This window comes from Arachis hypogaea, chromosome 19 (assembly GCF_003086295.3).
Source record: "Arachis hypogaea cultivar Tifrunner chromosome 19, arahy.Tifrunner.gnm2.J5K5, whole genome shotgun sequence".
Lineage (NCBI taxonomy): Eukaryota > Viridiplantae > Streptophyta > Magnoliopsida > Fabales > Fabaceae > Arachis > Arachis hypogaea.
Genome location: NC_092054.1, coordinates 54241238 through 54264529, shown reverse-complemented (window position 1 = coordinate 54264529; position 23292 = coordinate 54241238). Strand labels below are relative to the sequence as shown.

Here is a 23292-nt window from a genome sequence, read left to right as displayed (position 1 = left end):
GCGAAAAGAAGACTACAATAAGTTATGCTACCCTATTGTTGAAGAGACGGATGACCAAGAAGATGAACAAGAGAAAGTTTTTGAGAATGAACTCCATGAGCTTGATGAAAAGGAACCTCAGCTTGAGGCAAAGATTTAACTAAAGCCTCTTCCATCTCATTTGAAGTATGCTTTCTTAGAGGACAACCAAGAGTTTCTGGTCATTATTGCTAGTGAGCTTTCTAGTGAAGAAGAAGGGAAGCTCCTAGATTTTCTAAGAAGGTACAAGAAGGAAATTGGTTGGAGCCAAGCCGATATTGTGGGGATTGACCCTCGCAAGTGCATGTATCGTATCTTTCTCCAAGAGGGAGCTCGGCCGGTTAGGCAACCACAAAGGAGGCATAACCCAACCATCCTCGATGTGGTAAAGAAAGAGATCACTAGGCTACTTGATGCGTGTATCATATACCCAATTTCTGACAGTGAGTGGGTGAGCCCGGTCCAAGTTGTTCCCAAGAAATTGGGCATCACTGCGGTTAAAAAGGATGATGGTGAAGTGGTCACCAAGAGAGTACAAAATGCGTGGCGAGTGTGCATCGATTATAGAAGATTGAATGCCGCCATAAGGAAGGACGACTTCCCTTTGCCCTTTATCGATCAGATATTGGATCGTTTGGCGGGTAAATCCCATTATTGTTTTCTTGATGGATTCACTGGTCACTTACAGATTCACATTGCCCCTGAGGATCAGGAAAAGACCATATTCACTTGCCCTTTTGGCACCTTTGCCTACAAAAGGATGCCATTTGGACTATGTAATGCACCTGCTACTCTTCAGCGGTGTATGACGAGTGTCTTTTCCGATCTGATGGAGAATTGTCTGAAAGTCTTTATGGATGACTTCAGTGTTTATGGAACTTCATTTGATTGTTGCTTAGAGAACTTGGCCAAGGTCTTAGCTAGATGTGTTGACACTAACCTTGTCTTGAATTTTGAAAAATGTCACTTTATGGTAAGACAAGGTATAGTGTTGGGACATGTAGTATCTCATGAAGGCATTTCTGTAGACCCGGCCAAGGTCAATGTTATCACCACTTTGCCTCACCCCTCATCTGTGACAGAGGTCCGCTTGTTTTTGGGACATGCAGGATTCTACAGGTGCTTTATTAAAGATTTCAGCAAGATTGCTTTGCCATTGTCGTGCCTACTCCAAATAGATGTGGACTTTGAGTTTGACAATGCATGTGTGAGTGCGTTTGAAGAGCTAAGGAGAGTTCTTACCACAGCACCGATTGTGCGAGGTCCCAACTGGACGCTACCGTTTGAGATAATGTGCGATGCGTCAAACCATGCTGTAGGTGCCGCGCTTGCACAGCGCGATGGTAAACTCCCTTATGTCATTACTTACTCTTCTAAAACATTAGATGCAGCACAATCCAACTATACCACTACAGAAAAGGAACTCCTAGCTATTGTTCATGCTTTAGATAAATTCAGATCTTATTTGCTAGGGTCCAAGATAGTGGTATACACGGATCATGTAGCTTTGAAGTACTTATTGACAAAGAATGAGTCCAAACCTAGACTCATACGTTGGATCTTGCTTTTGCAAGAATTCGACATTGAGATTAGGGACCGGAATGGGTCTCAAAACTTAGTTGCGGATCATTTAAGCCGCCTTGAGAATTTAAAATTTGACCCATTTCCGATCAATGACTCATTCCCATTGGATAGTTTGCATGCTGTGTCGGATTGCTTTCCTTGGTTTGCACCAATGGCGAACTACTTGGTTGCAAAAATATTCCCTCCTAACTTTTCTAAACACCAAAGAGACAAGTTGAGGAGTGATTCCAAATACTACATTTGGGATGACCCTCACTTGTGGAGGAGGGGAGTGGACCAAGTAATTCGAAGATGTCTCCCGAAATCTGAAATCCAACCCGTTCTTGAAGCTTGTCATTCATCCAAATGTGGTGGCCACTTTGGCCCGCAGCGGACAGCTAAAAAGGTGTTGGATTGTAGATTCTGGTGGCCAACCTTATTCAAGGATGCTAACCAGTTCTGTGTGTCTTGCCATAAGTGTCAGAAGTCGGAAAACACGTCCCAAAGGGATGAGATGCCTCAGTAACCTATGTTGTTCTGTGAGATATTTGATGTGTGGGGCATTGACTTTATGGGACCGTTTCCCAACTCAAGTGGATATCTATATATTCTATTAGCGGTTGACTACGTGTCAAAGTGGGTAGAAGCAATACCTACCTGCCTTGATGACGCCAACACCGTCATTTCTTTTATTAGAAATAACATTGTATGCCGTTATGGGTCGCCACGAGCAATCGTGAGCGACCAAGGATCCCACTTTTGTAACAAAAAAGTAGAGGCACTGCTCAAGCGCTATGGGGTATTGCATAAGGTTGCCACTATTTATCGCCCACAGACCAACGGACAAGCGGAAGTGTCCAACTGGGAGATTAAGAGAATCTTGGAGAAAGTGGTCAATCCACAAAGGAAGGATTGGAGCCTCCGGTTAGGAGATGCACTATGGGTGTATAGGATGGCCTACAAGACTTCGTTGGGGATGAGTCCCTTTCGGATTGTCTATGGTAAGGCATGCCACCTTCCAGTGGAGATTGAGCATAAAGCCTATTGGGCGGTAAAGCAGTGGAACATGGATTTAACCAAGACGGGTGTGGCCAGGAAATTACAGCTAGAGGAGCTCGAGTGTTTGAAGAACGAAGCATATGAGAATGCCCGGATCTACAGGGAAAAGACTAAAGCATTTCATGACCATCACATCCGGAAGAAGAATTTTCAAGAAGGTGATGAGGTTCTCCTCTACAACTCGAGGCATAGATTCATGCCTGGCAAGCTCCATTCTAGATGGGAAGGACCCTTCAAGGTGAAGGAGATAAAGCCCTATGGGGTGGTGGAATTGTTTGATTCTAAAAGTGAAGCAACTTTCAAGGTGAATGGACATAGACTGAAGAAGTACCATGGCTACAAGCTCCCAAAAGAGCTAGAGGTGTTCCTACTAACGGATGCACCTAGAGGATGAGAAGCTTGAGCGACTGACCGTCTAACTTAAGGACGTTAAAGAAAAGTGCTTGGTGGGAGGCACCCCACCGTGGTAAGATCTTCCTTGTGTATACCTTCTTGCTTTTAGCTCTAGATTTTTGTACATTTTGTGACTTCTTGATGTTGTTAATTGCATAGGAATGCTAGTTTTGTTGATCTTTGGTACACGGAATCGGGCTCTCACACTTTTCTCACAACTCCGTACAGCTGACCAGCAAGTGCACTGGGGTCGTCCAAGTAATAAACCTTACGTGAGTAAGGGTCGATCCCACAGAGATTGTCGACTTAAAGCAAGCTATGGTCATCCTTGTAAATCTCAGTTAGGCAGATTCAAATGGTTATGAGGTTTTGATAATTAAAAGATAAATAAAACAGAAAATAAGATGAAGTTACTTATGTAATTCATTGGTGGGAATTTCAGATAAGCATCTGGAGATGCTTTGTTGCTTCTGAATCTCTGCTTTCCTATTGCCTCCTTCCAACCATGTGTTACTTCCTTCTAAGGCAAGCTGTAGGATCCTCTCAGTGAAAATGGTCCTCTTCGGTTTCTGCACGGCTAATCAACTGTATCCAAGAGAGTATACTCCAGCTGTCATCCAATGACTACGTTGAACATCATGTAGACCGCTTTGTGGTTGTCAGGCACGCGATCTTGGCTAAGCAAGTAACGAAGATTGGGTGATTGTCACGGGTCACCCCTTCATTCTGACTTAACTGAATTAAGAACGAGTCATGGAGAAGAAGTAGGCGTGAATTGAATAGAAAACAGTAGTAATTGCATTAATTCATGAAGAACAACAGAGCTCCACACCTTAATCTATGGGGTGTAGAAACTCCACCATAGAAAATACATAAGTAAAAAGAGGTCTAGGCATGGCCGAATGGCCAGCCCCCAAACGTGTACAATAGCATAAGACAATAAGCTCGATACGAATACAATAGTAAAAAGTGCTATTTATACTAAACTAGTAACTTAGGTTTACAGAAAATGAGTAACTAAGTGCAGATAGTGCAGAAATCCACTTTCAAGGCCCACTTGGTGGGTGCTTGGGCTGAACATTAAAGCTTTTTCGTGCATAGGCTATTCCTGGAGTTAAACGCCAGCTTTGGTGCCAGTTTGGGCGTTTAACTCCAATTCTGGTGCCAGTTTGGGCGTTTAACGCCAAGATATTTTAGGCTGACTTTGGATGCCAGTTTGGGCCATCAAATCTCGGACAAAGTATAGACTATTGTATATTACTGGAAATCCCAGAATGTCTACTTTCCAACGCAATTGAGAGCGTGCCAATTGGGCTTCTGTAGCTCCAGAAAATCCGCTTCGAGTGCAGGGAGGTTAGAATCCAACAGCATCTACAGTCCTTTTTCAGCCTCTGAATCAGATTTTTGCTCAGGTCCCTCAATTTCAGCCATAAAATACCTGAAATCACAGAAAATACACAAACTCATAGTAAAGTCCAGAAATATGATTTTTGAATAAAAACTAAAAAAAATAATAAAAAGTAATTAAAACATACTAAAAACTATGTAAAAACAATGCCAAAAAGGGTATAAATTATCCGCTCATCACAACACCAACTTAAATTGTTGCTTGTCCCCAAGCAGCTAAAAATAAAATAGGATAAAAAGAAGAGAATATACAATAAATTTCGAACTTATCAATGAACTTAGTTCCAATTAGATGAGCGGGACTCGTAGCCTTTTTGCTTCTGAACAGTTTTGGCATCTCACTTTATCCTTTGAAGTTTATAATGATTGGCATCCATAGGAACTCAGAATTCAAATAGTGTTATTGATTCTCTTAGTTCAGTATGTTGATTCTTGAACACAGCTACTTTATGAGTCTTGGCCGTGACCCTAAGCATTTTGTTTTCCAGTATTACCACCGGATACATAAATGCCACAGACACATAACTGGGTGAACCTTTTCAAATTGTGACTCAGCTTTGCTAGAGTCCCCAGTTGGAGGTGTCCAGAGCTCTTAAGCACACTCTTTTTGCTTTGGACCACGACTTTAACCGCTCAGTCTCAAGCTTTTCACTTGACACCTTCACGCCACAAGCACATGGTTAGGGACAACTTGGTTTAGCCGCTTAGGCCAGGATTTTATTCCTTTGGGCCCTCCTATCCATTAATGCTCAAAGCCTTTGATCTTTTTTACCCTTGCCTTTGGTTTAAAGGGCTATTGGCTTTTTCTGCTTACTTTTTCTTTTTTTTTTGCCATTTTTTTCTATTTTTCGCAAGCTTTGTATTCACTGCTTTTTTTTGCTTCAAGAATCAATTTTATGATTTTTCAGATTATCAATAACATTTCTCATTTTTTATTCTTTCAAGAGCCAACAATTTTAGCATTCATAAACAACAAATTCAAAAATATGCACTGTTCAAGCATTCATTCAGAAAACAAAAAGTATTGCCACCACATCAAAATAATTAAACTAATTTCAAGATAAAATTCGAAATCATGTATTTCTTGTTCTTTTGCAATTAAAAACATTTTTCATTTAAGAAAGGTGAAGGATTCATAGGATATTCATAGCTTTAAGACATAGACACTAGACACTAATGATCATGTAATAAAGACACAAACATAGACAAAACATATAGCATAATTTTCGAAAAACAAAAAAATAAAAACAAGAAAATTAAAGAACGGGTCCACCTTAGTGATGACAACTACTTCTTCCTCTTGAAGATCTTATGGAGTGCTTGAGCTCCTCTATGTCTCTTCTTTGCCTTTGTTGTTCCTCCCTCATGGCTCTTTGGTCTTCTCTAATTTCATGAAGGAGGATGGAATGATCTTGGTGCTCCATCCTTAGTTGTCCCATGTTGGAACTCAATTCTCCTAAGGAGGTGTTGATTTGCTCCCAGTAGTTTTGTGGAGGAAAGTGCATCCCTTGAGGTATCTCAGGGATTTCTAGATGAAGAACTTCCTCATGCTCTTGTTGAGGTCCATGAGTGGGCTCTCTTGTTTGCTCCATCTTCTTCTTAGTGATGGGCTTGTCTCCTTCAATGAGGATGTCTTCCTCTATGACAATTCCAACTGAATTGCATAGGGTACAAATGAGTTGAGGGAAGGCTAACCTTGCTAAAGCAGAGGGCTTATTTGCCACCTTGTAGAGTTCTAAGGATATGATCTCATGAACTTCTACTTCCTCTCCATTCATGATGCTATGGATCATGATAGCCCGGTCTATTGTAACTTCAGACCGGTTGCTAGTAGGAATGATAGAGCGTTGGATGAAATCCAACCATCCCCTAGCCACGGGCTTGAGGTCAAGCCTTCTTAGTTGAACTGGCTTGCCTCTTGAGTCTCTCTTTCATTGAGCTCCTTCCACACAAATGTCCATGAGGACTTGGTCCAACCTTTGATCAAAGTTGACCTTTCTAGTGAAAGGGTGAGGATCTCCTTGCATCATTGGCAAGTTGAATGCCAACCTCACATTTTCCGGACTGAAATCCAAGTAATTCCCTCGAACCATTGTGAGCCAATTCTTTGGGATCAGGTTCATACTTTGGTCATGGTTCCTAGTGATCCATGCATTAGCATAGAATTCTTGAACCATTAAGATTCCGACTTGTTGAATGGGGTTGGTGAGAGTTTTCCAACCTCTTCTTGAATCTCATGTCGGATCTCCGGATATTCACTCTTTTTGAGCTTGAAGGGGACCTCGGGGATCACCTTCTTCTTGGTCACAATTTCATAGAAGTGGTCTTGATGGACCTTTGAGATGAATTTCTCCATCTCCCATGACTCGGAGGTGGAAGCTATTGCCTTCCCTTTCCTCTTTCTAGAGGTTTCTCCGGCCTTAGGTGCCATTGATGGTTATGGAAAAATAAAAAGCTTAGCTTTTCCCACACCAAACTTAGAATGGTTGCTCATCCTCAAGCAAAAGAAGAAAAAAATTAGTAAAAGAAGAAGAAATAGAGGAGATGGAGGGAGGTGAGTGGTTCAGCCAAGGGAGAAAGAAGTGTTTGTGATGTGTAGAATTGAAGGTAGTGAGGAGGGGTATTTATAGGGTAGGAGAGAGGGGGAATTCGGTCATGAAGGGGTGGGTTTGGGAGGGAAATGGTTTGAATTTGAATGGTGGGATAGGTGGGGTTTTATGATGGATGGATGTGAGTGGTGAAAAGATTATGGAAAAGAGGGTAAGATTGTTATGGAAAGGTGTGAAGAAGAGAGAAGAAGAGGTAGGGTAGGTGGGGATCCTGTGGGGTTCACAGATCCTGAGGTGTCATGGAATTCTGCTCCCTGCACCATTCTGGCGTTTAAACGCCCATAGTATGCCAATCCTGGCGTTTAACGCCAGCTCTGCTACCTTTCCTGGTGTTAAACGCCAGCCTGCTACCTATTTATGGCGTTAAACGCCAGCCAGATGCCCATTTCTGGCATTTAATGCCAGCCAGATGCCAGACAGCCCTTTCTAGCGTTAAACACCCAGAGTGCTACCCATTCTGGCGTTTAACACCTAGAATGCTGCCAGGCTGGGCGTTAAATGCCCATTCTGCTATCCTTACTGGCGTTTAAACGCCAGTAAGCCTGTCCTCCAGGGTGTGCTATTTTTGATGCTGTTTTTCATTCTGTTTTTGATTTTTCTTTTATTTTTGTGACTTCACATGATCATCAACCTAAAGAAAGCATAAAATAACAATGGAAAATAAATATAATTAAATAACATTGGGTTGTCTCCCAACAAGCGCTTCTTTAATGTCAATAACTTGACAGTGAAGCTCTTAGAGAGCTTCACAGAGACTCAGAGCTTGATGTTGGCCTCCCAACACCAAACTTAGAAGTTGAGTGTGGGAGCTTTGTTTGACTCTGTATTAAGGGAAGCTTTTCATGCTTCCTCTCCATGGTTACAGAATAAGATCCATGAGCCTTAAACACAAGGTAGTCCTCATTCAATTGAAGGACTAACTCTCCTCTGTCTACATCAATCACAACTCTTGCTGTGGCTAGGAAGGGTCTTCCAAGGATGATGGATTCATCTTCATCCTTCCCAGTGTCTAGGATTATGAAGTCAGCAGGGATGTAAAAGCCTTCAACTTTTACTATAACATCCTCTACAAGTCCATAAGCCTGTTTCCTTGAATTGTCTGCCATCTCTAGTGAGATTCTTGCAGCTTGTACCTCAAAGATCCCTAGTTTCTCTATTACAGAGAGTGGCATGAGGTTTATACTTGAACCAAGGTCACACAGAGCCTTCTTAAAGGTCATGGTACCATTGATGCAAGGTATTAAGAACTTTTCGGGATCCAGTTTCTTCTGAGGTAATTTCTGTTGAGCCAATGTATTTAGTTCATTGATGAGCAATGGAGGTTCATCCTCCCAAGTCTCATTACCAAATAACTTGGCATTTAGCTTCATGATTACTCCTAGATACTGAGCAATTTGCTCTTCAATAATATATTCATCCTCTTCAGAGGAAGAATACTCATCAGAGCTCATGAATGGCAACAGTAAGTTCAGTGAAATCTATATGGTCTCTGTATGAGCCTCAGATTCCTTTGGTTCCTCAATAGGGAACTCCTTAGTGGCCAGTGGACGTCCATTGAGGTCTTCCTCATTGGAAATCACTGCCTTTTCTTCCTCTCTAGGTTCGGCCATGTTGGTTATAGTTATGGCCTTGCACTCTCTATTTTGGATTCTCTTCTGTATTGCTTGGGAGAGTACTAGGAGGGATTTCAGTGACTCTTTTACTCAGTTAACCCACTTGTGCCTCCAAATTTCTAATGGAGGACCTTGTTTCAGTCATGAAACTGAGAGTGGTCTTATATAGATCAGAGACTATGGTTACTAAGTCAGAGTGGCTCTGCTTAGAATTCTCTATCTGTTGCTCAGAAGATGATGGAAAAGGCTTGCTATTGCCAAACCTATTTCTCCTACCATTATTATTGAAGCTCTGATTAGGCTTCTATTGATCCTTCCATGGGAAATTAGGGTGATTTCTCCATGAAGGGTTATAGGTGTTTCCATAGGATTCTCCCATGTAATTCACCTCTTCCATCGCAGGATTCTCAGGGTCATAGGCTTCTTCTTCAAAGGAAGCTTCCTTAGTACTGACGGATGCAGCTTGAATTCTAGTCAGACTCTGAGAAATCATATTGACTTGCTGAGTCAATATTTTATTCTGAGCCAATATTGCATTCAGAGTATCAATCTCAAGAACTCCTTTCTTCTGAGTTGTCCCATTATTCACAGGATTTCTTTTAGAAGTGTACATGAACTGGTTATTTGCAACCATTTTAATGAGTTTCTGGGCTTCTGCAGGCATCTTCTTCAGATGAAGAGATTCTCCAGCAGAGTGATCCAATTACATCTTGGACAATTCAGACAGACCATCATAGAATATACATATGATGCTCCATTCTGAAAATATGTCAGAAGGACATCTTCTGATCAATTGCTTGTATCTTTTCCAATCTTCATAGAGGAATTCACCTTCCTTCTGTTTGAAGGTTTGGACTTCCACTCTAAGCTTGCTCAAATTTTGAGGTGGAAAGAATTTAGCCAAGAAAGCATTGACCAACTTTTCCCAAGAGTTCAGGCTATCTTTAGGTTGTGAGTCCAACCATGTCCTAGCTTTGTCTCTTACAGCAAAGGAGAAAAGCATAAGTCTTTAGACCTCATGATTGACCCCATTGGTCTTAACAATGTCACAGATTTGTAAGAATTCAGCTAAGAACTGATGAGGATCTTCCAATGAAAGTCCATGAAACTTGCAATTCTGCTGCATTAGAGAAACTAATTGAGGCTTAAGCTCAAAGTTGTTTGCTCCAATTGTAGGAATTGAGATTCTTCTTCCACAGAAGTCATAAGAGGGTGCAATAAAGTCACCAAGCATCTTCTTTGTATCTCCACCGTTGTTATTGGGTTTAGCCATCTCTACTTCTTTTTTGAAAATTTTTGTTAGGTCCTCTCCAGAGTTTTGTACTTTAGCTTCTCTTAACTTCCTCTTTAGAGTCCTTTCAGGTTCAGGATCAGCTTTAACAAGAATGTTCTTATCCTTGTTCCTGCTCATATGAAAAAGAAGAGATCAGAAAAGAATAGGAATCCTCTATGTCACGATATAGATATTCCTTTATGTGAGTAGAAGAATAGAAGAAATAGAATGAAGAAGGGAGAAGAAGAATTCGAACACAGAGAGAGGAGGAAAGGGTTCGAATTTTTAAGAAGAAGAGAGGTGTTAGTAGATATATAAATATATAGAAGGAGATGAGAGAGAGAGTATTTGAAAATTAAAATAAAATAAATAAAAAAATATTTTTTTATTTTAATTATGAATTTGAATTCGAATTTTAAAAGAGAAATAAAATTAAATTAAAATTTAAAACAATTAGTTAATTAAAAGGAATTTTGAAAAAGTTGTTAGTGATTTTCGAAAATTGGAGAGAGAAAAGTAGTTAATTGAAAAAGATTTGAAAATCAATTTTGAAAAGATAAGAAGTTAGAAAAAGATTTTGAAATTAAGTTTTGAAAAAGATATGATTGAAATTCATTTTGAAAAAAATTTGAAAAGGAAATTAAAAAGATTTAATTTTTGAAATTAAAGTTGATTACTTGACTAACAAGAAACTAATAGATATGATTCTAGAATTTAAAGATTGATCCTTTTTTAATAGGCAAGTAACAACTTGAAGTTTTTTTTTTTTTTTGAATCTAAATGTTAATTGTTAGCATTAATTTCGAAAATATGAAATAAAAATAAGAAAAAGATTTTGAAAATTAATTTTGAAATTTTCGAAAATATTAAGAAAAAAATGAAAAAGATTTTATTTTTGAAAAAGATTTGAAAAGATAGAATTTTTAAATTGAAATTTTGACTTGACTAATAAGAAACAACTAAATTTTAAAACTTTATAACTAAATCAATTCAAAATTTCGAAAATTTATGAGTGAAATAAGGGAAAGATATTTTTTTATTTTTGAATTTTTAATGAGGAGAGAGAAAAATGAATAAATGATGCAAAACATAAAAATTCAAGATCAAAACAGATAATGCATGCAAGAACACTTTGAATGCCAAAATGAACACCAAGAACACTTTGAAGATCATGATAATTACCAAGAACATATTTTTGAAAATTTTTAAGAAAAGAAAAACATGCAAGACACCAAACTTAGAAATTTTTAATCTATAGACACTAATAATTCAAGAATGCATATGAAAAACAAGAAAAGACACCAAACAAGAAAATGTAAAGATCAAACAAAGAAAATCATCAAGAACAACTGGAAGATCATGAAGAACACATGCATGAACTTTCAAAAAATTAAAGAAAATTAAAAGCATGCAATTGACACCAAACTTAAAATTTGACACAATACTCAAACAAGAAACACAAAATTTTTTATTTTTATGATTTATTAATTAATTTTTTTAGATTTTTCGAAAATTATGTTGGAAAAAGAAAATAAAAAGATACAAAATTTTTAATAAGAATTTCAGGAATCATGCAATGTTAGTCTAAAGTTTCAGTCCAAAAATTTAGACATGGCCAATGGCCAGCCAAGCTTTAAGTGAAAGCTTCGGTCCAAAAGATTAGACATGGCCAAATAGCCAGCCAAGCTTCAGTAGAGCATTACATACAACAGCCAAATTGATGGGAATCAAAAAGCTCTTGCAAAGATAAGTGGAAACCTCGGTCCAAAAGATTAGACATGGCTAAACAGCCAGCCAGGATTCAACATATCTCACGAAACTCTAGAATTCATTCTTAAAAATTCTGAAGAACACATATATTTTTTTTTTGAATTTTTCGAAAATTAAAATAAAAAAATAAAAAGTTTAAACATAAAATAAAATTAACTAATCTAAGCAACAAGATGAACCGTCAGTTGTCCAAACTCGAACAATCCCCGGCAATGGCACCAAAAACTTGGTACACAGAATCGTGCTCTCACACTTTTTTCACAACTCCGTGCAGCTGGCCAGCAAGTGCACTGCGTCGTCCAAGTAATAAACCTTACGTGAGTAAGGGTCGATCCCACGGAGATTGTCGTCTTGAAGCAAGTTATGGTCATCCTTGTAAATCTCAGTCAGGTGGATTCAAATGGTTAAGAGGTTTTGATAATTAAAAGATAAATAAAACAGAAAATAAGATAAAGTTATTTATGTAATTCATTGGTGAGAATTTCAGATAAGCGTCTGGAGATGCTTTGTTGCTTCTGAATCTCTGCTTTCCTATTGCCTCCTTCCAACCATGTGTTATTCCTTCCATGGCAAGCTGTAGGATCCTCTCAGTGAAAATAGTCCTCTACGATTTCTGCACGGCTAATCAACTGTCGGATTTCTCGTCTCAGATGAAAAATACCAGGTACAGCTACTGCATAGCTAATCATCTGTCGGTTCCCGCTAGCATTGGAATAAGTCCATTGATCCTTTTGCACATTGTCACTGCGCCCAGCATTCGCAGGTTTGAAGCTCGTCATAATCATTCCTTCCCGGATCCTACTCGGAATACCACAGACAAGGTTTAGACTTTCCGGATCCCAAGAATGGCTGCCAATTGGTTCTAGCCTATACCACGAAGATACTAATCTCACGGACTCAGTCCGTGTATTAGATATCCAAGAGAGTATACTCTAGCTGTCGTCCAATGACTACGTTGAACATCATGTAGACCGCTTTGTGGTTATCAGACACGCGATCTTGGCTAAGCGAGTAACAAAGATTGGGTGATTGTCACGGGTCACCCTTTATTCTGACTTAACTGAATTAAGAACGAGAGTATATCTTGGAGAAGAAATTTCATACACACCACCTCAAGACTTTCACCAATATGAACCACCTTCCGACTATGATACCTTTTCCTCAAATAATGAACCCTCTCTTCCACCACAACCCTCCGATGAAGCCTTTATGCTAGAATTAAGGGATCTTGAATATCATATCTTAAGGCAACACGAGGAGGATGAAAATAAGTTTAAGGAGTTAAAAGCCAAGATGGCTATCATGGTAGAAGCCGAAAGCAACATAGTCTCATCTCGTCTAAGCCTATGCGATTAAGGAACTCACATTGTTGAATGTGGAGAAGCACCCAAAGAGCTTAGTGAGAGAGTGAACTTGAAACCCCAAGGTGAAGAAGAGGAGTTAAAGCAAAAAATGCAACAAGAGAAGGAGGTAGAGATTATTGAACAAGAGAAAGTAGTGGTTGGAGCGTTAGGATATGTTGAGTACATAGAGGAAGCACAAATTGAAGAGCCTTTTTCCATGGAGTTCGAAGTTAATATTGAGGAGGAGAGTGCACAACCTCCAAGGCACAATGTGATTGAAGAATCGGAAGAAGTGTTCCAATCAATAGGCCCTCCTATTTATGATGATTCCATACCAACATATGATCCTTTTGAGCTTGAAGAATCCTTCCCCACTATGCTCGGAATTGATGATGAGGTAGATTTCACTCAACCTCCTATGTATGATTTGAGTGATGGGGAAGAGCTAGACGATATTGGTGAAGAAGAATGTGAACTTGAGGAAGTTTGGCAAGAGGTAGAGCATGAAGTATCTTGCCAAGTGGTGGAAGCCTCTAGGAGAGGATGGACAGGAGTAGAGCGCGCCTTGTCAAGATCGTTGGGAACTCTTCCACCTAGGTTGTCATCTAATACTTCATTTGAGTGGGTAAAACTTCTAACTCTTAGCTTTATTATCCCACTTGAATTTGGTTTGCTTGAGACGGATGGCCAACTTAGGGCGCTATGCGGAATTAAGCGTAAAAGGAGGATGTTTAGTGGTTGGCGTTGTAAGTCTAGGCTCATTATGGTTGAAGCTTCAAGGAGCAAGGGTTGGACTAGTGCTCAATTGGATGGGTCTAAGAGGATAGTTTGGTGCTTCCATGAGAATTCATCTCTCTTGCCACCCGGAAGAGATCACCATGATCAACTCAAGGACGGGTGTGAAAACAAAGTGTGGGATCCCGGATCGCACAAGGAAGATCAACTTTGGGAGCCCATGGTTTGTGAAGAACTCCATCAAAGCTTGGAGTTATTAACTTTGAATGATGAAGCACAAGGGAAGTCCAAGCATTGGTGGATGTTTAAGGATGGATTCAAGCACAAGCCACCTTGATGAGGAGCTCCCCATAAGTCCAACTTAAGGACAATAAACAAAAGTGCTAGGTGGGAGACACCCCACCATGGTAATATCCTTTTTATTTTTCTCTTTGTAAATATTGGTAATTTAGGTTTAATTTCATGTTTTGATTGCCTAGTTGAGTTTATCTGGGAGTCTAGTAGGTTAAATAAGGTTTTATGATGTTTTGGTAGCCGTTTGGAGGTTTAGAATGCTTGGTTTGGTGCAAAAACATAGAAAAATTTTGAAAAAAACAGAGCACCATCCACGCGCACACGCACTCCACGCGTACGTGTGCCCAAGTATTTTTGGCCATCCACACACACGCGTCATGTACGCGTACGCGTGGATTGAATTTTTCCACTTCCCATACATTCACCCGAGAGTTGTGCCTGAAGTGTGCCAACTTTGTGCCCCAGGGCACACGCACGCGCACCTTGCGCGTTCGCGTCGACTCTCTGCTTTGCCATGCACGCGTCCGCGCACTGCACGCGTATGCGTCGCTTCCATTTCATCAATCCACGCTTACGCGCACATGACGCGCACACGTGGATTATCCTGTTTCACTCACCTTCTTTTCTTCTCTTCTTTCCATTTCTTTCCATCTTCTCTTTTCTCTTCTTTTCTTTCCATTCTTCAAACATCATCCAACACTACCAAACACCATGTAACACCATTTCTTTTAGTTAGTTAGCTAGTTTAATTTTTATTTTCCATTATAAGTGTTGGATTAGTAATCTTGTTTACTATTTACTGCTGCTTATTACTAATAGGATGTTAGTTAACATCACTATTATTAATCATTATTGTTGGATTTCTTTGTGAGGTTATATTTTGTCACTTGGTTTTGGGTTCTCATGTTTAACATTTGTGAGCACCAAGTGAATGTTACATTGCCTTTAAGCTTCTTAACTCTTTTGAATTGCATGTTTTGGCCACCATGCATTCAGCATCTATTGTTATGCAATTGTACATTATCAATGCATTTTTTTGGGATGCTTGTTTAGAGCATCACTTATTTTATGCATTGAGATTGTAGAGTTGTGAAGTTGGATCGGAAGCTTACCTAGTGACATATTTTTGAGATTTTCAAGCTTTGTGGACCATGCTTGCTATGTGATTGATTTTCACTCCTCTCCTCTTTTTCCTAAGTTCCATAGCATCCATGTGTTTCACCTCTATGTCACTTAGGTATGGCAACAACTCCAATATGTGTCATTGATTGTTGTGTGAGTTTCATATACCATTTTGTTCACTAAGTCTACCTACACATCAATCAATGTTCATGCATTATCCAATTTCACAATTGCTTGATTAATTGCTTGAATGCTTTCATGCCTCTTCACTACTTGTGTGGTTGACTTAACCTACAAGTCTTTTGAAGTATTTCAAGCACACTAGAATGAGTGAAATGTGTGTCTTCTTTTCTATAATTGTGACATGGTTTCTAAATACTAGAGTGTGAGTTCTAAACCGCATACAAGTTAGGACCCACACACTTATTTTTCATTAATCACACTAATTCACTCACTCAATTCTGGTGAATTACCTCATTCCAACAATCCATGCTTCCTTGCTTGTGCATTTACTTGTCTTATTATCTCCTGTTTTCTATGTTCAGGATGAATCATCATAAGCAAAAAACGGAAGCAGAAGAAGAACACGCAGCATCAGTTGACCTACCAGCTGAAGGTAGCAACTCGGAAAGTCGCCGTACCCCCTTGCTCATTTTTAGTGCACCGAGGACGGTGCAAACTTTTAAGTGTGGGGAGGTCGTCCGACTATTTGGCATTTTTGGGTAACAAGTTTCTAATCCCAACACTCTTGCATTTCATTTTAGGATTTTTAGTTGCACTTTCTCATTTTGCATATGTATATATTAAGCTTAGTCAAAATCATGATATTTTCCAAGGATTTTATCTATAGGGCACCCCTATTGATTGAAAAAAAAAATTTTAGAACTTGCTTGAATTATATATTTTGTGGAACATATTTTTTGAGCTAAGAACACAAGCATGTGAGATTTTAGCCTAATTGTGTGGTTACATCATACATGACCACTTACTTTCATTCTTGTGTGCATTATTCTCTTCCTATGAGTGTAATATTTGATTTGTTTGATTCTTTATGTCCATTACTTTGTGTATACATGCATTTATATGATTGAGGCCATTATTTAAATAGCTCACTTACCCAAATAGCCTACCTTTTATCTTCCATTGTTAGCCAATTTGAGCCTATGCTTAACCCATTTGTTCTTAATTGTAGCACATTATAAGCCTAAGTGAAAAACAATAAATGTCCTTAATTTGGATCTTTGATTAGCTTACACAACTAGAAAATGGATTAATACAGACAGATTTACAGACAGATTTAATCTTTATTACAGACGGATTTTTAGTTACCGACGAAATTACCGACGGATTTTGTCCCTCTGTAAAAGCCTCGTCGGAAATTATTTACCGACGAATTTTTTTCCGTCGGAAAATTACTGACGGATTTTTACTAGTTACCGACGGATTTTCCCTCTGTAAATTCTCCATCCATTTCCCTGAGCCGTCGAACTTTAAGACGGATTTTCCGTCGGTAATTACAGACGGATTTTCCAACGGATTTTCCGTCTGTAATTACAGACAAATTTTTTGACAGATTTTCCGTCGATAATTACAGACAGATTTTTCGACAGATTTTTCGTCTGTAATTTAAACCTTAAAAAATCATCTCACACTCTGAATACAGACAGAAAATCCGCCTGTAAGGTAAAATAATTTTTTTTTAAATTTTTCTATTGCAAAATAAATACTTTATATTTGTTTTCTAAATTTACTCTATCAAACACACTGTAAATTGAAAAAAAAGAAAGCCAAAAATCACATAAATAAACATAATATTCATTACATGATACCTATAAAATTGGGTGTTATTTTTTAACACCATTATCCAATATCTCACTGTCTCAATAAAAAAATACCCCAAAAATTCTTTTAAACTACAAAAGAGAAGGGCAGGACTTTCAGCCTAAATTTTAAAACTATTTCCTCATGCTCTCTTTAAAATTTAAACTGTCCAATCTAATCTGAGTTACATGATTCTTCACTCTATGATAGACTCTTGTGTGGCTGAAATTTGAAAGTATTTGTTCATCTACTTGTTCTTCTTTGATTTGTTTGCATTGGACTGAGCATATGCAGTTCCCTGGTATCAAAAAACATGACATGGACAGATTTCAGAAGCCTAGCAATGTTTTATAGGATTAAGAAAAAGTGAAGGAGGATAACAAAAGCCGAATTAGATGCACGAAGAGCTGAAGTCTTAGCCAAAGCAGCAAGACTAATACAGAGACAAATCCATACACATTTAACAAGAAAAGAGTTTATCACCTTGAGAAATGCTACAATTTATATCCAGAAAATTTGGAGAGGTAAGCTGTCTTCTCATAACTTTCTATCTTCAGATAAATTTGGAGATGTATGCTGTCTTCACAGAACTACTAAATAATTAATAGAAGATCCAATAGTAATCTTGAAGAACATTCAAATACAAACCTCACCATGAATAGATCTCAATTATAAGGCAAGTGTGTACAATTACACAACACGAAGTCCATGTAAATGTAAAGCCAGATCACAGATTCAAATTACATGCACATATCAAAATTGTAGCTGATAGAGAAGCCTAAAATAAATATCGAAGTGCAGGATTGTGAGGAAACAAAAGGATTACCATGTCTGCGTTCGATCTTTGAAATGACGGAAGTGATTATTGTCTCAAATTGAATCTGACAAGAAAACAAAGTCCGTAACAGTGTTAGGAGCCACGAGATCAGATCGTGAGACGAGAAGAATGTGCAGTGAGGGTAAGTTAATGAAGAACTCAAAGAGAGAATACAGAAAATAGAAAGGGAAATAGAGGTTACCGGGACATGCCACTTCATCATTGCTAGTAGCTTCAAAGCATCTATCCTGATTTCCATAATGTTGTTCTGAATATGTAGGAATTAAGTTGTCAATAACAATGTTTAATAAAAGATAGTTAAACTAAGGGCCATTTAAACGAAAAGAGAATACAAAAGGAAGGCAGACAAAAGCATTTATACCAGAGCAGACATAGCGAATGCAGGTGGGAATGCGCAAGCTCCTTAAACTAATCATAGTCTCCTTCAAAATTGAACTGCAATAGGATAAGAAACACTAATCTATTAGCATTAATTAGCCTACTTAAAAGAATAAATGATCTTACACAAACTTGGTACTAAAACACTTTAGACATGATTGCTTGGCCTTGTACTAGTTCATGAATATTCCAAAAGACATAAGTCTGAATCACATTTAGCCCTCCTTCTTTGGCTTTCTTGAAAATGTTTGGCCACATCTAATCAAAATAGATGAAAGTATAGCAAATGAAACATATAGTAAGTCTCCATGTCCTTGTCAAAATTAAAAAGTAAATTATACTCACATTTCTTGAATTTATGTAATATATATATATATATATATATATATATATATATATATATATATATATATATATATATATATAACAACTTTTCGTTTATTAATCAAAAATAGGAGTGACATTATTATATATACATAGACAATATGGCAAGTATGCATTTGTACCTCAGGGGGGCACATATAACATATATTTTGGAATGGTTGGGGCTTCTCTACATCACACGTGGAATTTAAATCCCCACCTGAAATATTGTTGTTTGTGGATTAAGTTTTTAGTCAAGCAGTTTGATTACTTTTTGTTTCATTTCGTTTCATTTTATTTGTATTTGAAGGCAACATAGGAAGCATGAAATTACAATCGTGTTATTTAAACATTTAAAAATAAATATTTGTAAAATATTTAGCAATATTTAATAATAAAAATTAAAGTGTAAAAATACATCATATATAAAAATTTAAAAGTGATCAAATAAATGTCAATATAAAAAATATTAAGTTATTAATATTTTTTTTCTTGTCTTATATTTGACAAGAGAGTCATCTTAGTAGTTATAAGGAAACAACCAAGAATTATTGAAGTAATACAGAACAACTCAAAGAAAGAATTAAGAAGTTGAATAAGAGAACAATAGATTAACACTAAAAAGTAGAAGCATGAAAAGAACGACCTGGATTCTTACTTAATTATATCTTTATTAAGAACTTCATAAAGATGAGCATATGCCAACTCAAATGGTAACTGGAGGCATATTATGCTGATGATAATGAGTGCATCGTTCCTGATTCGCAAGAGATGATTAAACCACTCATATTTCGTGAACACTTTCTTTCGCTTCACTCTATGAGCCTCGAGTAATTTTATGAGGTCCATTGGGTTCTATCCGGGTTGAGCATTACCCTTCATGCCAACAACCTTGTATTCTTCATCAACTGCATTTCCATAGGTAATAGGCCACCTACAACACCAGACCACAGAGAAATGTGTGAAGATTCGCAAAAAGCGAAGGCGTTCATATCAAATTGAATGTGCTGATCCCGAGAGAAGCAAGACATACTATGTAAAAGATATTACCTGGCTAAAAGTGAAGCATTTTTCCGTTTCCAGAACTGAGAAAACATAATAGCCCATAGTATGACCGCAATGAAGAAAGCAGGGAGCACTACTAAATTCTCTGACCTAAATGTAATAAAGAAGTCTGAAGTCATTAATCATTCAAGTATGTGTTTTGTGTCATGTTCAAGTCCAGCCAAACTGAATCCTGAAAATGAATTAAGAAAGTGATGCTCCAACTTTGTGTCATGTTCAAGTAATGCAGAATCTAAAGTAAAAATTAATGGATATGTAAGTGAAAAAACACCATGCAAAGGAAAGATTTGCTTAATAATGATCTCTGATTCAAGGATGCAAACATTGTTCATTATTCATCACAAGAGCGCATTTGCTAATAAGTACAACTAAATAAACAAACAAAAATTTGGTATTAGTTTATAGCTAATGCTGAAGCACATTCCTGATTAGGACCATAATCGAAAACTTGATAAACGGCTATGACAAGAACTCACAATACCGTGCATTAAGCGGCAGTAGCACTGAAAACATTCATACCAACTAAAGAGTAAACCATCTGGCTGTTTGACAAAAGCATCAACCTCCACCATATCAAATTGCAAATCCATACCTGCAATTGAACATGAGATACATTAACATAAACAATGAAGCACCGCATCATTTCATCATGCTAGGTTGCAAATTTATTTTACCAATGCGAGTTCTTTTCATGATTCTTAGTTCAGCTGCAGCCCTCCCCAATGTCTCCAGAGGTGCAGCCACCTTAACAAACAACAACTAAGTTTCAAATACTCAACAAGAAGCTTAACTTAGACACAACTGAAAACAAAAATAAGAATCACAAAATTGCTTGTTTGGTAACTGCAAATACAATGCTAAAAGACATAATTCTTTTCTACCTTGTCTCGATCTCACATTATAATTATAGAAATGTTTCAAGAGAAATCAATCAATCAATCATATTACCATAACAGAGGACAAGAAAAGAAAATAAAATAATGATATTCTGCCACAGTATATATATGAAGAATTAAGAAATTTGAGAAGAAATTGTTGTAACCTTGAAGAACTCATCAGAATTGCCAATGTCCTCCAACATGGAACCCAGTGTCAGTGAAGGACATCTCCTGAGAAAGGCACATGCCTCAGAAGCCTTGGCCATGGCAGTTTTCTGGTCCTCAGCAGTAACAAAAGGCAGAATTGGTGCCTCACCCCAACCCACAGAGCCATTGCTGAGCTCAATTCTAACGGCCACGTTCTCTACCATCTCCAACCTTGATGATGCAATGGTAAAAGGTGCAATCAAGGGCACGTTCAGTGGCCTGTTCTCTGCTCTGTACACATCAACAGTGAAAGTTTCCATCAAATTCTTGAAGCCAAAAGTGATGGCCGCTGCTGCTGTTGCAGGTGCAGAAGAAGAAACCATGATTTTAGAGAATAAAGCAGCAAAGGAGCAATAAAAAGACAAGGAGGTTTCAATTGTTATCAACAATTTCTTTTGTGAATGAAACATATCATGCTCCAAGCTATAGCTTTAATTGTTACACAATGATCCATCATAACAGGGAATTGTTTTATAGAAGCTGCAATTCTTCCTCTTTAACTAAAGTAACAAAAGATATGTGATTGATTTGTATCTAAACCATAAACCTATTGCAAGCGCTAACTTGATTTTGACCTAAACATCAATACTGAAATCACGACCAATAGATAACAAGAAATTACAAGTTGATATCAATTCTGAATGAAGAAAATGGAATCGAGAAAAAGAAAAGGCTTACAGCGACGATGTCAGGGTCACACTAGGGAAGCTGGTCTCTGCCGGAGAAGAAGTTACCAACGGAGTCAACTATCATTCCAAGCTTCGCCATTCAACAACAACCACCGAGTTTCCACCGAGTTTCACGAATCGCTACAGAAATGACCGACCAAAAATCTCTTTCTTCGCTGATAATAAAATAATTGATAAACCTACAACAAGCTCAATCAGCATCAACAGCGACAAGAAGATAGAAACTGCTAAGGAAAATTGATAAACCTAAAATTGGCACAGAAAAATTGAACCCTAAGCACTAGAATCACAAAATCAGAGTATACCTGAAATTCACTAAGGGAGTAAATGCGACAAGAGCGAAGGCGTAGAGAGTTCTGTGACGACGGCAATGAAGGGAGCAGATGCGACGATAGCAGCGGCGGAGAAGCTCGTGCGACGCAAACGGCGGAAAAAGCTCATGCGACGGAGAGAAGAAGCTGTTAGTGCGACAGAGAGAGGAAGAAGCTTGTGTGGAGTGTGAATGAAGGTGGAGACACTCGGGTTAAATTAGGTTTAAATCAAAATTTTCGACGGAAAGTTTTAAATTACAGACAGAAAATCCGTCTGTAATAATTTCTCACTAAAAAAAATTAAATTTTCCGACAAAATTATCGACGGATTCTCTTTTCCGTCCGTAATTTATACTAATTCATTTTTTTTATTTTCCGACAAAAAATTCCTCTGAAATTCCGTCTGTATTTCCGTGGAAAAAATTCGTCGGAAATATCCGTCTGTAATAACTAATTTTCTAGTAGTGTTAGGCTAGTGAGAGTGTTCATTATTTGATTTTGGGAGAGTTGGGAACATTAGGTAGAGATAAAAGTATATTTTGTATTTGTGTTGGAAATCTTGGGAATTGGGTACATACTCATGTATTAATCATGTGTAAACCATATGCATTGATGTTCTTGAATATATTTTAGTTTGAAAAGAAAAAAAAAAGATAATAATGAAAAAAAAGTAATGAAAAAAAAGAAAAAAAGAAAATAAATAATGGAAATAGAAAAAGAAAGACAAAGAATTGCAATAAAAAGGGGACAAAATGCCCCAAAGCAAAGTTCAATAAAAGTCAATGCATATGGGTGGTGATCAAAAGAGAGTGCATGAGTGTGTGAAAAAGTGAAGAATTGATAGTTAGGTTTGTTTAGAATTGTATAGGTTGTCATAGGTTAGGTGGAAAGTTTAAATTAATCAAAGATTCAAATTTCAAGCTCACTTGACCATATGCATCCTACCTTGACCGTAGCCCCATTACAACCTATGAGAAAACCCTCATGATATTTGTATGCATGCATAAAGTAATTGTTGATTGTTAGATGAAAAACAAATCTTGAAAAGCATGATTAGGGGAGAATTGAGTGAATCAACCCCATACACTTGAGCGACTAGAGCGGATACACATCCGGTGAGGGTTCGATTGCTCAATTACATGTTTCCACCCATGATCATCTCTTTTCTTGCAAGTTTGTAAAATCTTTTTAATAATTTAATTCAATTATGGGTTGAGTGATTACTATTGCCTTAGCCCTTGTGTTTGTATATGTATTCTTAGAAATTGATTTATTTTGACCAAGTGGATGCATTCATGTAGATAGATTGCATATAGATAGATTGCATTTAGTTAGTTGCATTGAATAAATGTTAATACCCTTTGCTTCCTTCTTGATTTTAGCATGAGGACATGCTTAGTTTAAGTGTGGGGAGATTTGATAAACCCCGATTTCGTGATTTATCTTGTGCTTATTTTAGGGGATTTTACCACCTTTTCCCACATTTATTCAATGAAATAGCATGGTTTTGTAATTCTCCCATGAATTGTGTTTAAGTGTAAAA

The 23292-nt window shown here is 37.8% G+C and overlaps 1 protein-coding gene across 9 annotated transcripts; it reads right to left on the bottom strand.

The window, feature by feature from the left end:
• Positions 1–16972: 16972 nt before the first annotated feature.
• On the bottom strand, positions 16973–21948 carry LOC112779941 (L-Ala-D/L-amino acid epimerase). Of its 9 annotated transcripts, none has more exons than XM_072227124.1 (13): positions 21744–21948; positions 21428–21617; positions 20707–21044; positions 20339–20408; positions 20146–20256; positions 19650–19836; positions 19258–19533; positions 18743–18819; positions 18220–18494; positions 18040–18105; positions 17847–17901; positions 17504–17610; positions 16973–17318 (listed from the first exon to the last, which is right to left on the bottom strand). In XM_072227124.1, the coding sequence occupies exons 3-6, from the start codon at positions 21007–21009 to the stop codon at positions 19787–19789; spliced, it is 534 nt and encodes a 177-aa protein (XP_072083225.1). In that variant the 5' UTR covers positions 21010–21044; positions 21428–21617; positions 21744–21948; the 3' UTR covers positions 16973–17318; positions 17504–17610; positions 17847–17901; positions 18040–18105; positions 18220–18494; positions 18743–18819; positions 19258–19533; positions 19650–19786. The 9 variants fall into 9 exon arrangements, with proteins under 9 accessions (XP_072083225.1, XP_072083226.1, XP_072083223.1 ...); XM_072227125.1 differs by having other exon boundaries at positions 17504–17596; XM_072227122.1 differs by having other exon boundaries at positions 19650–19754; positions 20184–20256.
• Between the last annotated feature and the right edge of the window lie 1344 nt (positions 21949–23292).